This window comes from Aquarana catesbeiana, linkage group LG07 (genome assembly GCF_042186555.1).
Source record: "Aquarana catesbeiana isolate 2022-GZ linkage group LG07, ASM4218655v1, whole genome shotgun sequence".
Classification (NCBI taxonomy): domain Eukaryota; kingdom Metazoa; phylum Chordata; class Amphibia; order Anura; family Ranidae; genus Aquarana; species Aquarana catesbeiana.
The window spans coordinates 43,677,841-43,693,313 of record NC_133330.1 but is presented as its reverse complement, the minus strand read 5'-3'; the positions used below and the strand labels follow the sequence as shown (position 1 = coordinate 43,693,313).

Sequence of the window (15,473 nt, the reverse complement as noted above, 5' to 3'; positions counted from 1 at the left end):
ACGTACAGCCGCGGCCCAGATAAGAGCCTGAAGATCACGCTAAACAGGCATTTACATGCCTCATTTTTATAAAAGAATAATACGGTGTGCTAAACCAGGCTATAATAGAGGGGCTGGCAGTAAGCTTTGTAACTTTTTTATTTTACTAATAGCGGCGGGAGGGGGCGGAGACACAGACATGAGGGGGAGAGAGGAGAGCTGAGAGCAGGGCTGCGGGTGACGCAGGGATGTACACTGACCACTTTGGTCAAGGCTCAGCAGCCCTGATTATCGTGGTCAGAGCAGAGAGGGGGATACAGGAAGTGGCAGGTTCAGGGATGTTTTTTTTACAGTTTAGAGGGGGGGCAGATTACATAGCACAAGCACTGTGCTGTTTAATCGACTTTAAGGGACCAAAATCTGCATTTTTGGGGGGGTTAACAAGCACTTTAGGAGTAAAAAAAAGTCCTGACTTTAGAACCACCTTGCAGCGGAACTATACTCACCTTGGATCCAGAGATGTTGCATCCTGGAGCTCTCTGCCAGACACTGACATCTTCAAGTGACCAGTTTCTGGGTCTTGATCGCTGGCTGCTTTCATTGGCTGGGCATGGGTAGTGTAGTCGGCTTCTGCATTACCACATTTCGACAGTGACCTGGTAAGTAATTTTAATGCAAAAGAGGTAAAGCATGTCTTTTCTGCATTAAGAATCCTGCCTGTTTTTTTTGATAAAATATTTAGCAAAAGTTCCACTTTAACATGAGAGCCAAAACCTTTTATTTTTGCTTTTGAAAACCTGTAGGGTTAGAGTTAGAAGGGTTAGAACCTTTCTCTGTTTTTTTCCTCTTTGTGTAGATATGTGCAGGAAGTAAGTGGAAATCTTTCCAAACTGAGGTCTCTGAGACGTTAGCTGGTGATTGGCTGGAGCCGCGATTACGTCACTCCCACACGTGCGCACTGGAGCCACCGGTAACGGCATAGTCTAACTGAAGCAACAGCATGTATGTGCCCTTGCTTCAGTTTGCTTCAGTGCGCATGTGCCGATGATGTCAGCACATGCAAATACAGGGGATATCTCCTAAACCATTGAGCCTTATTATAGGGTTACCTGTAGCAAAAAGTGTGTTGTAAGGGTTTACAACCACTTTAAATATGAAATATAGAGTATTTGATATTTACGTAGCTGAAAAAATAGGGCTTGTAGGATTTCTTTACTTTTTATAGTACCAAACAATACCTTTAATGGCATCCCAGTCTTAGTCCGTAGGGTTCAATATTAAGTTGGCCCACCCTTTGCAGCTATAACAGCTTCAACTCTTCTGGGAAGGCTGTCCACAAGGTTTAGGAATATCTATGGGAATGTTTGACCATTCTTCCAGAAGCGCATTTGTGAGGTCAGGCACTGATGTTGGATGAGAAGGCCTGGCTCGCAGTCTCCACTCTAATTCATCCCAAAGGTGCATTCATAGCGCGCCATGGCTGCCCCAGCTGCTAGTGAACAAGCTCCGCCCACCTCTGCCATGTTTTTCAGACAGCGTGGAGAGGGAGCGAAGCGGAAAGACGGCTCTTGATAACTGGCGCTTCCTTGCTGCTGTGAGTGACACACTGTACTGCACCAGGCCGGCAGCCTCAAGTAAGTCTAACACTGTCTACTTAAGTACATTCAGGTTGTGCATCACACACAGCCACTGTCTGTGCCCCTCAAAAGCTGCCACTGTGTCCATAAAACACAGCCACTGTGCCCATCAAACACAGCCACTGTGCCCATCAAAGCTGCCACTGTGCCCATAAAAGCTGCCACTGTGCCCATCAAACGCAGCCACTGTGCTAATCAAAGCTGCCACTGTGCCCATCAAACACAGCCACTGTGCTAATCAAAGCTGCCACTGTGCCCATCAAACGCAGCCACTGTGCTAATCAAAGCTGCCACTGTGCCCATCAAACTCATGTTATATTGTCCAAACGTTGTGTTAATGTTTAAACACTGATTTTGTTGGAAGTGCCAATAAATACAGCCTTATTGATAATTTGCATTTTTATTCTCGTGCGTGATTGTGTAGACAGGGCCGTAGTGCACTGTATTGCCCGGGGGCCTATAATGCTCTTAAGATGGCCCTGGGTCCTGGCGAAAAAAAAAAAAAATCTAAAAGAATTGATTTGCTGAAATTTAGAATCGATTTGACCTCTCAACTCGATTCAAGATTCAAATCGATTTTTTCCCCAGCCCTAGCACTGGCCCAAATCATTTGGTGGAGGGGGGATTATATTGTGGGGTTGTTTTTCAGAGGTTGGGTGTGGCCCCTTAGTTCCAGGGAAGGGAACTCTTAAGGCGCCAGCATACCAATAGACATTTGGGACAATTTCATGCTCCCAACTTTGTGGGAACAGAAAAAGTGAATGGGACCTGTCTAGGGCTGCAACTAATGATTATTTTCATAATCGATTAGTTGGCCGATTATTGTTTCGATTAATCGGTTAATAACCTTAAAAAAAGTGTGGTGTATAATTTAGTTAATATGTGAAGTTTTAAAAAACAGCAATTTATTCTTAAATATCTCTTTGCAGTGGTAAATATAAATAACCAACTATATGGTTAGGAAGCAAAATATCTAATCCACTCTGAGAATAACAGACAGAAGAGATATACTGTATATACTATTAGAGGAGATATATACTGTATGTACTATCACCTGTCACAACATTCAATTTAACAACGGCATGCTTCCATCCCTGAATATTGGTAAAAGATGAAGAAGGAGAAGTGGGACTTTAAATGAGGCATGCCGTTGTAGATAATATTGAATAAAGAACATATAACCATGAATGAACTGTCATAATGAAATGTAATAATTAATAACATAATAAAGCATAATGTACTATATCAACAATTAGCAATATATAGTATGTTTATTAAAAAAATCTATGTTATAATCATAATAATATTAATAAAATATTTAATAAATGTTTAACAGACATGATTGGTACAATAATACAGCATAAATAATGTAAGACATAATGTAGACATGATTAGCAAAGTATATCCACAAAGAGTCATACATCAATAATAAAAACATATACACACACAAGTTAAAAATTCATAGTTAAGGCAAGCTTGTCTTGGCACTCTATGTTGGAAACTTGACGTGTTTCATGGCATACAGCCACTCATCAGAAGTTAGATGCATAGTTATACTGGAAGGATAAATGGATAATAAATCTATTAATATATGGTACCCTCTAAGGGGGAGAGAAACATCACGTAACCCAGCCAGTTCTAAATTACTCACACAGCAGCCCTTGGGCTGAGACCAGCTCCTATGGGGGAGTGAGCGGTGGTCCTGGATAAGGTGTCTCGCCCAGGGTTGAGACAGGAGACCCACCCCAAATAAGTAGGGGACCGAAGGAAGCAACCAAGGGGCATAACCAACCATTGGGGGAATATTCCCTAGGTGCAGTCTATGTGCACTTATCATGCACCTGATTCTGTGAAAAGAAGGAGGGGGGGCATAAGTGAAAAAATACCCTTGTAAAATGGTGAAAATACAAAAAATAAATGCTATATAAAAATGGTAATAAGTATATGGGTTCCCACAGAGGGAGTGATGTGGATGTTAAATGTGATATGTGAATGTGAGAGGGTCTCACCATGGAGGTCAACATGTATGTGCACAAACAGGATATGTGACAAATAAAAATTATTATGGTTAGCGCTCTTCAATATGAGTGCTTATGTAAGCAATGAAGGCAATAACCCCAGTGTGCATAAGTGCAGAGTCAAAAATGACCCAATGTTACCCGAATAATTTGAAAAAATAGAGATGTGAGTGGAGACCCTTCCTCATGGTAGATCATGTGGAGTGATCAGTCAGTTAGCCATGGCCGAAATACCATCGGTCCAGGGCCGGTCCCCGCCAACGTCATGCCTGGACGTCATACAGCAACAGACAGCTGGGGGGGACCAGCCCACTTACGGTACACGCGACCGCAGTGGATACCCTCCCGCCTTAGCTGTGGCGTTGGTGAAAAGTGACCGTCCTCGCATCGCGGTGTCACAGAGCGCCACGTGCGAGGCGTGTCTGCATGACGCTGATGCGCCGAGATCAAACCCCACCCCCATCGCACGCTGGGACAACCTTCCCAGAAGAGTTGAAGCTGTTATAGCTATATAGGGTGGGCCAACTCAATATTGAACCCTACGGACGAAGACTGGGATCCCATTGAAGCTCATGCGTGTGTAAAGGCAGGTGTCCCAATACTTTTGACAATATAGTGTGTGTGTATATATATATATATATGCACTCAGAAAGCATTGAAGCCAAAGCATCAGCATTGCTCTATATATATATATATATATATATATATATATATATATATAGAGCAATGCTGATGCTTTGGCTTCAATGCTTTCTGAGTGCCTGTCCTGGAATCATAGAGAAAAGGATTTCTGATACTTTTCTGACAATCATGAATAATACTTGTAAAAATGCAAATACTGAACATAATAAATACCTACATTAGAAAACATAAAAACGTCATCCAGTAAACTTTTCAGAAGGAGGATAGCAAAAGCAGCCCCATACTTTTCTCATTACACATTACAATGGCACCGTCCGAATCGGGGCAACTCCGCATTTGCGGCGCCGCACCGATTCCCAAATGTAGTTTCTGTACTACTTTGGCGATTTTGGGGTGCAATTTCCATTGACATCTGTGCAGAAACCTGCACAGATGTCTCTGAAACCGCCCCCCGAAATCGGGACTGACATTCGGGAATGAAATGGTGAGATCTCAGCTGGACTCGCACCATTTCATTCCCGCAGTCAGTGCGAACCTGGGCTAAATCACATTTTTGGCACCCCACTATGTTATATTTTAAAATTGTGAAATATATAACTAAGGAGCTGATATGAGTATCAAACAACCTAAAACTAAAATAATGTGACTAATTATATTAATGAAAAACAGCTGCAACCATTTAAATTTGTTCTGGTACCACATATAAAATAGAAAAGCAAAATTAATAGTGCGCTAAAATTCAATTATAAACTTCATATTAAACTCCAGTGAATATGTGACAAACCGTGATCTTAAAAAATATGTAAAAAAGTCCACACAATAGTATAAAAATATAAAAAACTCTTGAGTGCTGAAGAAACGTGAATAAACTCAATCCATGCTCTGTGTTAGTCTTAGCAAATAATACGTGCTGACAAGTAATCACCACCACCTCCGTGTGCAATGCCTGCTCACCTCAATTAAAGACCCCCTTGGGTCTATTGGCACTTTTAATAATAATCCACAAACGGGTCCGATCGATCGTACACTGGTTTTCAGCTAATGGCTCCAGGAATACCAGGACTTTTCCATAGACAATTTCTTTCTCCAGATTACAATTTCTCAGAGCAAATAAAACATAATCATCACACAAGATTGCCTAAAAAGTAAGTGCTTTTAATAAATAACATTGTATACACTCACATTTAGGCAGAAATAAAACCACATTGAATGATCAGTTTAGTTTTGGGACCTGTGACACAACGTGTCGGGAGGAGCCAGTGACGACACTTCGGGTGTAGGTACAGAAGGTGGCAGCGGTAATCACAGATACACAGGAGCACTGCGCTGGCAGGAGGGAGGAGGGGGAGAGCACAGCCGAGCACAGAAGTGTCCAGGAGAGAGCCAGGAGTAGAGGAGAGATTCAGGGGGAGGCAGGGCTGTGCTTTCTCTTTCCCTCCAGCACCTCCCTCCTGTCAGTGCAGTGCTCCTGTAGCTTGTAAACACAGCTGCTAGCTTCTGCATACAGATGCACTGACAGCTGGACACTGTAGTTTTACAGTTTGACATCTTTGCCCTGGGAGCTGGATGATCTTTTCCCGGCATGGTGCATTATGGCATGTGGACCTTAACGTTCCCTGCACTGACTCTTGCAGAATTCCTCTCTCCTTGTACAAATCTTCCACTGCAAAACTGTTAGCTAGGTGTTGCTTTAGCAAATCAATAAGCCAGAGGCATACAAAGCCTCTCCCCGATGGCTCAGTGAATTGGTAGCTACACAGTCTTTTGGAAAGTATTACCAATGGGCTTTACCAGGCCAGAGATACTCAGTACCTCCCCTCGACGGCCTGACACATGGTAATAGGCGGACTGCTGTTCCCAGCCAGTCCATAACTGCAAACGCAGTGTTCCCTGGCCACAGCATTCTGCACTACTCTCAACAATTCTCCTTTTTCTTCTCTCACACTGACCTTCTCCAAAGGGCAAGTTCTGTGTTCCCCAGTCACAGAACATTGATCTACTCTCCTCCGCTTTACTGGTACTTCTCCTTCACCGATCTTCTCCTGTGTACAAGTCCTGTGTTCCCCGGTCACAGCAGCTTGACACTAACTCCATGTTGAAGATTTTTATCCAGGATTATTTCCTAGCAGGTCCTCCATCCCTCCTCCGCGCTCGGTTCGGCCCCCACGTGGGGCCGCCCTGCAGTAGACTCCTAAAACTCCATTCTTTCTTCCTGCACCTCAGAACTCCTCCTTGGCAGCATGTGACCTCAGCTTATATGGGATGCTTGCCCCCTGCCAATACCAAAGGGTAATTGGTCAGAGCTCCTCACATGAGCTGCCTGCCACTCAAACCTCAGGTCAAACCCCTCTTCCAGAACAATCAGGGGAGAAAGCAGGGGAGGCGCCTCTGAGTCAGAACACAGGTGGTCACACCCACCACTACACTAAACACTCCCATTCTCAAATCAAAACACACAGGCCTAACTTACAGCACAGACCTGTCTAAATTTGCCTACACTGATCTCTCACCCCAGAAAAATCATATTCTAGCACCTACCTTCTAGTAGAGGTTGCTACACTTGTAACCACAACATTTCCTTTATACTTTTTTTTTATCTTCAATATAACACATCAATGTATAAGTTGGATAAAAGGTTTAGAGTAGTGGTACAATGCTACTAGCACACGAGTTCCTGGGGCCATATGATGTAATATTTGGCATATTCCTCCCCGGGGAGCCACAGATTCTATGTACAGCTGCCCATAGAAGTCAGTGGCTGAATGTGGATATTTGGAGGTACTAACTTGTGTATAGACCTATGAACCTAAATGCATGCGTACTGTATGTCCATATGCATACAACTATTGATTGTTATGGGCAGCTGTGCACAACACTTGGGGTAGGGAAATACATCAGAATTTTACGTCATATGACCCCAGGCATCGGTATGCATGAGACTTTATACAACATATAACATTTTTACACTCATGGCAGGGGTGTGTTCCTGTTTTATTCTTTATTTTTTTCAATAAGAACTAATAATGCAAAATAGAAAGTATCAAAACCAAAAGCCATGAAACAAGTGAAACAGGAATTTTTTCTTGGTATCCTATCATGTTGGACTTTGAGCATGCTCTTGGATCTCGTAGGATAACTGATGAACCCTCGGGTTGAGGTCAGAACTCTGTGCAGGCCAGTCAAATTCCTCCACCACAAACTCGCTCATCCATGTCTTTATGGACCTTGCTTTGTGCACTGGTGTGCAGTCATGTTGGAACAGGAAGGGGCCATCCCCAAACTGTTCCCACAAAGTTGGGAGTATGAAATTATCCAAAATGCCTTGGTATTCTGACACCATAAGTTCCCTTCACTGGAACTAAGGGGCCAAGTCCAACCCCTGAAAAACAACCCCACACCATAACCCCCCCTCCACCATTTGATTTGGACCAGTGCACAAAGCAAAGTCCGTAAAGGCATTGGTGAGCGAGTTTGGGGTGGAGGAACTTGACTGGCCTGCACAGAACCCTGACCTCAACCCGATAGAACACCTTTGAGATGAATTAGAGCGGAGACTGCCAGCCAGGCCTTCTTGTCCACATCAGTGCCTGACCTCACAAATGCACTTCTGGAAGAATGGTCAAACATTCCCATAGACACACTCCTAAACCTTGTGGACAGCCTTCCCAGAAGAGTTGAAGCTCTTATAGCTGCAAAGAGTGGGCCAACTCAATATTGAACCCTACGGACTAAAGCCTCGTACACACAATTGGATTTTCAGCAGGGAATTGTGTGATGACAGACTGTTGGCCTAAAATCCGACCGTTAGTACACTCCATCAGACAATTGTTGTCCAACTTTCGGCCAACAAATGTCGGATGGCAGGCTAGTAAATTTTCGGCGGACAACGGTCTGTTGTCAGATTTTCGTATCGTGTGTACACAAGTCCCTAACACAAAAGTCCAAAGTACAAACACGTATGCTCGGAATCAGTGCTCACCAAACACGACATTGGCAGAAGGTGCCCAAAGGGTGGCGCTCAAGAGCTGAAATTCCCAGTAGTACGTCACTACGTTCGTGTTTTTTCGGCCGAAAAAACACAAACGTAGTGACACAAACACAATTGTGCCGAAAAAACACAAACGTAGTGACACAAACACAATTGTGCCGAAAAAACACAAACGTAGTGACACAAACACAATTGTATACCGTTTGTATGCAAGTTCCCGGCACACGCCCTTTGGACAAAAATCTGACGCTCTGTTGGCCAACAATCGGATCGTGTGTATGAGGCTTGAGACTGGGATACCATTAAAGTTCATGTGTGGTTAGAGGCAGGCGTCCCAATACTTCTGGTAATCTAGTGTGTATATATATATATATATATATATATATATATATATATATATATATATATATATATAGTACATTATAAGACAAAGCGGTACCCAAATACCTGTGTTATATCTCCATCCCACTTTCTCTCCATTGTTAATTGCACTTTTATTTTTTCTTCAAGTATCACAGTCAGTGACTTGAGCAGCTAATTAGTGCGATTACTCCACAGCTGCATTAGTCTCTGAACAAAGGTTTTTCTCCCGTTTTATCAAAAGGATCAGACACTTTGGGAATGTTGTGACCTGACAGGCCTTGAATAACAAGACAATCTCACTCGGAAAATCGGCTTGGGCTCCCTACAAACTCATTGTTTGATCTTCCCTTCAAGCCTTTCCTTCTGCCTGTTGCCTTCTGTAAAAACAGAACAACAAACCGTTAGACGTTACCGTGCGTCGCGCCATTGTGAGGATAACGAATGGTGAAGTGTGCATGGCTGGGAACAGGAGGCTGTCACCGTCAGCTCTGTTACTGGCGGGCTTGGTAGAGGCGTTCTCGGCTCCTAATTAGCAGCAAAACGTGACGATTGACAAGGAATTGTTTGAAAGATCGGGATTATGAGTCGGGGCTGTGAGAAGTCTGACGCAGTGTCATTAGTGAAACTGCTAAGGAGCTTTGAGGTTTTCTAAATATACTGGGGCGAGAATTTCAGCAGGAAATTATAAAGATAAAAAAGAAACTTGCTTTCATAACCATCTGTGTAAGGTAGGTATATATGGTGCTTGATACAGATGTAGAACCATCTGTAGTGTTGAGTTTGCTGTTGCTCCAACGCCCTTCACAGTTGGGGTGAGAAGTATAAGTTAATGGGAACTGCAGAATCCATGCCCACAGAGGATATGTTCTGCGTTTATTTTCAGGCTAACACAGGGAAAGATGAAGCAAACACTTTAGAGCCAACTATCTTCTAATCCAAGGGCATCACTATAGCCAGAGCAGACCATGTGACTGATATAAGGCCCAGAAGCTGGTCTGGCTATGCATGAAGTGTTCAAGTGAGCTTAGCATTTGACAGATACACTATATTACCAAAAGTATTGGGACACCTGCCTTTACACGCGCATGAACTTTAATGGCATCCCAGTCTTAGTCCGTAGGGTTCAATATTGAGTTGGCCCACCCGTTGCAGCTATAACAGCTTTAACTCTTCTGGGAAGGTCCACAAGGTTTAGGAGTGTGTCTATGGGAATGTTTGACCATTCTTACAGAAGCACATTTGTGAGGTCAGGCACTGATGTTGGACGAGAAGGCCTGGCTCGCAGCCTCCGCTCTAACTCATCCCGAAGGTGTTCTATCGGGTTGAGGTCAGGACTCTGTGCAGGCCAGTCAAGTTCCCCCACCCCAAACTCACTCATCCATGTCTTTATGGACCTTGCTTTGAATTGAACATGAATTCAATTGCTAATTGAATGTCTTAAACATTTGCACAGGCACTACGAATGTTAACGGTATTATTTTGTAAAATGATTGTCTCCTATGACTGTCAGCTCCATCTAGTGGCTGTAATGTGGTATATATTGCAATGGATTTGTTTATTGTGATTGATATGCTTTATTTAGGTATACAAGTTTCACCAAAATAAGGTTTACAGGTGAACTGATATTATTTGTATATATTTATAGTACATTAAATGCTTCCCTAACCCCTTTACGGCTGCCCAACACTTATCTGTGGTTGGCAAAGAGTGGGTTTTAACACCCATACACCACACATATGTAACTCTGGGTGGCTGATGTTTATGTGCTGAGAGCATGCTTACTGTGCACTCCCGGCACAAAGACCCGGGCTCAAAGATCGCTCTCAGTCCGGGCTAAAGATTGGTAGCCAACATGACCTGATTTTGGTCATGTGACCACTGTTAAGCCAACCATAGATGGATAGAATTTTGAATGAAAATCCTTATTAAATGTCTTACGAAAATTCTCAGAACATTCGGATGTTGTTTGAAAGATTTTGTTTGCTTTTTTTTTTTTTTTTTTTTTTAGATCTTGTTATTTTTTTTTATCAATTTTTTTTTATTAATTTTCAAGTTATACAAAATATAAATACTTTATTCAAATTCTCTTTCACAAAAAAAATGTTGTTTGCTTTTAACATTTGATTTTGGAATGACTGGACTTTACTGAATGAAAACCACATACACTACTAGAAATGTGTTCGTTCTGCCATCAAAAACCAAAATCGATTTGACCCCACTAATAATTAGAAAAACAAACACCTTTTTTATAATATTTTTTTCCTAAACATTTTTGTGGGGAATTCTACCTATCTATGGCCAGCTTACAGTGATCACATGACTGCTGATCCTTCCCACCCCCAAGGTGTTCCAGACTGTTTAAAAGGATGCCGTGGTGAGCGGGAAGGGGTTAATATTTAGTTTTCTTTGTTCTTTAGTCCTAACACACTTCCTGGCCTAGGGTGACAACACTACTTCTCAATAGAGTCATTACAGTGAGTGTGGTCACCCTAGGACAGGAAGTATGTTAATAGCAGGATCACCATGTGAAAATAAGGGGTAAAAAGAAAATGAATTTAGCCACCGCATCTAAAAATTGTGAGCTGCAATCTATATTATCACCTTCCAGCCCTGCCTATAGCAGTATGACGCCCAGGCAGTGGCTTTACCATCCTGACCAGACGTCCTATGACATCCTTTGCATCGTGACTCAACGCGGTGATCGGTGGCGAGCTGTGTCCCTTGGACATAGCACATCACCGATCAGGGTAAAGAGCCAATGATGTAGGCTCTTTACCATGTGATCAGCTGTGTCCAATCACAGCAGATCACATGTAAACAAATGGAAAGGAAAGGAAAAACAGCTTTTCAGTTACAGGGGACATTTACACTGATAATCAGGGCACTGATCATCAGTGCAGGAGATTAGTGTCCATCAGTGCAACATATCAGTGCTCATCAGTGCAGCATATCGGTACCGGCCTTATTAGTGTAGCCTCATCAGTGCCCATCAGTGCAGCTTATCAGTGCCCATCAGTGCAGCCTCATAAGTGCCCATCAATGCAGCTTATCAGTGCCTTTCAGTGCAGCCTCATAAGTGTCCATCAATACAGCCTCATCAGTGCCCATCAATGCAGCCTAACAGTGCCAATCAGTGCAGCCTCATAAGTGCCCATCAATGCAGCTAATCAGTGCCTATCAGTGCAGCCTCATAAGTGCCCATCAATGCAGCTGATCAGTGCCTATCAGTGCAGCCTCATAAGTGTCCATCAATGCAGTCTCATCAGTGCCCATCAATGCAGCCTCATCAGTGCCCATCAATGCAGCCTCATCAGTGCCCATCAATGCAGCCTGTCAGTGCCCATCAGTGCAGCCTCATAAGTGCCCATCAATGCAGCTTATCAATGCTCATCAATGCAGCCTATCAGTGCCCATTAGTGCAGCCTCATCAGTGCAGTCTCATCAGTGCAGCCTCATCAGTGCTCATCAGTGCCTTTCAGTGAAGCCTCATCAGCGCACATCAGTGAAGAAGAAAAATTACTTATTTACAAAATTGTAAAACGAAACCAAGAAAACGTTTTTTTTTCAAACTTTTTGGTCTTTTTTCGTTTGTTTAGCAAAAAAGAAAAAGCCCAGTAGTGATTGAATACCATCAAAAGTAAGCTCTATTTGTATGAAAAAAAAATATGTAAAAATTTATATGGGTTGTTGCATAACCACACAATTGTCATTTAAAATGTGACAGCGCTGAAAGCTGAAAAGTGGTCAGGGCAGGAAGAGGGTGAAAGTGCTTAAACTTTTGTTACTGGGTTCACATGCAATATAAGTAATAAAACAAACATAAAATGGAACTAAAGTCTGAAATAGTTACCTTAGCTCCAACAGTTTGATCCCGTGAGGTCCCTCGCGGGCATCAGCATCTTCTCTGGGTGCCGGTCTTCATTAGAAATGGCATAACTTCCGCACATGTGCAGGAGTTCTTTCATCCCAGCACACAGGCACAGTGCCGGAATATACTGTATGCCGAGCTGCGCATGCACAGCTCAGCATACATTCTAAGAGACATTGCGAACGGGCAGGTAGGTTTATTTTATTCTACAATAATTAGCCTGTCTGCTCACAATTTAAAAAAAAAGAGAAATCTTTAATTCCGCTTCAAATCGGTCATTCCGGCTCTGCAATTGTACTTGAAGCTGAAAATGTCTTTGCAAGTCCGTTGATTCCCAACAGCTTTTAAAAGCAGAGCCCTTTAAACATGCTGGGTGAGCAGCAATAAGAATCCCCACTAATTAGGAGCCTATCTTTTGCCTTTTCACAGCAGTTCAGCCGAGCATCACGGAGCATCGAAGCCTCCACTAAGCTCCTCCAGCATGACATCACGGATTCTGCTACGGCAGCAGCTGATGCGTGAGCAGATGCAAGAGCAAGAGCGCCGTGAGCAGCAACAGCAGAAGCAGCAGGCAGCTCATTTCATGCAACAGAGAGTGCCAGGCAGCCACACACCAGCCATCAACGTCAGCGTGTCCACCAGCCTGCCCGCTCCTGCCCAGGTACCAATGGAAGTTCTCAAGGTACGTGACATTTTTCTTTTCCCTCAATTTTCAGCTGCTCTGGTGCTGATTCTGTAGAGGAGGAAAACTAACTCACCTTTCATACAAAACCGTCTGGCTTACTTAGTAAGCATCGTTCACGCTTATTCTACAATAGAGCGAAGGTTCAATCATAGGAAAGAGAAATAATGTGCCATAACCTGGAGCAACCAATCAGGTATCACTGTTTTAATTATTGCTAATTATTATTAACACTTTTATGTCTCCAGGGCCTGTTAAAAATAGATCAAAGCTGATATTTTGACTTTTTTTTTTTCTTTGCAAATAACGGATTCAGAATTTGCCTATTGATGAAACGGCTCTAAACAATTTGCGCGTCTTTTTTTTTCCCCCTTACTTAATAATTAATTAAGATTTTACAAAAGAATTAAAACAAAAAATGCTGAGAATCTACACACAACCCTGCCCCTGCTCGCCTTATAAATGGGCCTCTAAATATTCTTTTTTTATTGGAAAAATGCACATGGCGTTCTTTCTACTTGGATATAGCGACAGATCGGATATAAAGGTGCATTTGAGATGCTTATGAACTGTTTACGTGCTATTTTAATAGGTATTGCACTGTATGTACTTTGGGTTTTTAAACTTTTCCTGTTTTTCTTTTTGCCGACTGATATATTATTTGTACGAGGATTTGTCAGTTGTTACCTTTATATTAGTGAATCCCGGTGACAGAACGATAAGGTTGTACAAATCAATGAGAAGTAGTCTGTGTGGTGTAGCTGGACAGCAGGTTAGGAATTAGCAAGGTTTCTCCTACAGTTAGGCATCCTTCAACACTTAACCCTCACCTACCCGAACACCTAACCCTTACCTACCTGAACACCCAACCCTCACCTACCTGAACACCCAACCCTCACCTACCTGAACACCCAACCTTCACCTACCTGAACACCTAACCCACACCTACCTGAACACCCAACCCTCACCTACCTGAACACCCAACCCTCACCTACCTGAACACCCAACCCTCACCTACCTGAACACCCAATCCTTCACCTACCTGAACACCTAATCCTCACCTACCTGAACACCCAACCCTCACCTACCTGAACACCCAACCCTCACCTACCTGAACACCTAACCCTCACCTACCTGAGCACACAACCCTCACCTACCTGAACACCCAACCCTCACCTACCTGAACACCCAACCCTCACCTACCTGAACACCTAACCCTCACCTACCTGAACACCTAACCCTCACCTACCTGAACACCTAACTCTCACCTACCTGAACACCCAACCCTCACCTACCTGAACAAATAACCCTCACCTACCTGAACACCCAACCCTCACCTACCTGAACACCCAACCCTCACCTACCTGAACAACCAACCCTCACCTACCTGAACACCCAACCCTCACCTACCTGAACAACCAACCCTCACCTACCTGAACACTCAACCCTCACCTACCTGAACACCCAACCCTCACCTACCTGAACACCCAACCCTCACCTACCTGAACACCCAACCCTCACCTACCTGAACACCTAACTCTCACCTACCTGAACACCCAACCATCACCTACCTGAACAAATAACCCTCACCTACCTGAACACCCAGCCCTCACCTACCTGAACACCCAACCCTCACCTACCTGAACACCCAACCCTCACCTACCTGAACACCTAACTCTCACCTACCTGAACACCCAACCCTCACCTACCTGAACAAATAACCCTCACCTACCTGAACACCCAACCCTCACCTACCTGAACACCTAATCCTCCCCTACCCGAACACCCAGTTCTCACCTACCTGAACACTCAACCCTCACCTACCTGAACAAATAACCCTCACCTACCTGAACACCCAACCCTCACCTACCTGAACACCAAATCCTCCCCTACCTGAACACCCAGCGCTCACCTACCTGAATACTCAACCCTCACCTACCTGAACACCCAACCCTCACCTACCTGAACACCCAACTCTCACCTACCTGAACACCTAACCCTCATCTACCTGAACACCCAACTCTCACCTAAATGGACAACCAAGCCTCACCTACCTGAACACCTAACCCTCACCTACCTGAATACCCAACCCTCACCTACCTGAACACCTAACCCTCACCTACCTGAACACCCAACCCTCACCTACCTGAACACCTAACCCTCACCTACCTGAACCCCTAACCCTCACCTACCTGAACACCTAACCCTCACCTACCTGAACACCCAAACCCTCACCTACCTGAAGAACCAACCCTCACCTACCTGAACACCCAACCCTCACCTACTCAAACGCTTG

The 15,473-nt window shown here is 43.8% G+C and overlaps 1 protein-coding gene across 16 annotated transcripts in view; it reads left to right on the top strand.

Annotated features, from left to right (window-relative positions):
- The window catches only part of MITF (melanocyte inducing transcription factor), a 367,954-nt gene that overhangs the window by 193,200 nt on the left and 159,281 nt on the right, over positions 1-15,473 (top strand). For 13 of the 16 annotated variants that reach the window (XM_073592105.1, XM_073592101.1, XM_073592103.1 and 10 more), the window contains exon 2: positions 12,925-13,177. In XM_073592105.1, coding sequence (XP_073448206.1) covers positions 12,925-13,177 — 253 coding nt within the window. The remainder of the gene's footprint in view (positions 1-12,924; positions 13,178-15,473) is intronic. The other 3 variants (XM_073592102.1, XM_073592093.1, XM_073592107.1) reach the window with 1 other exon arrangement.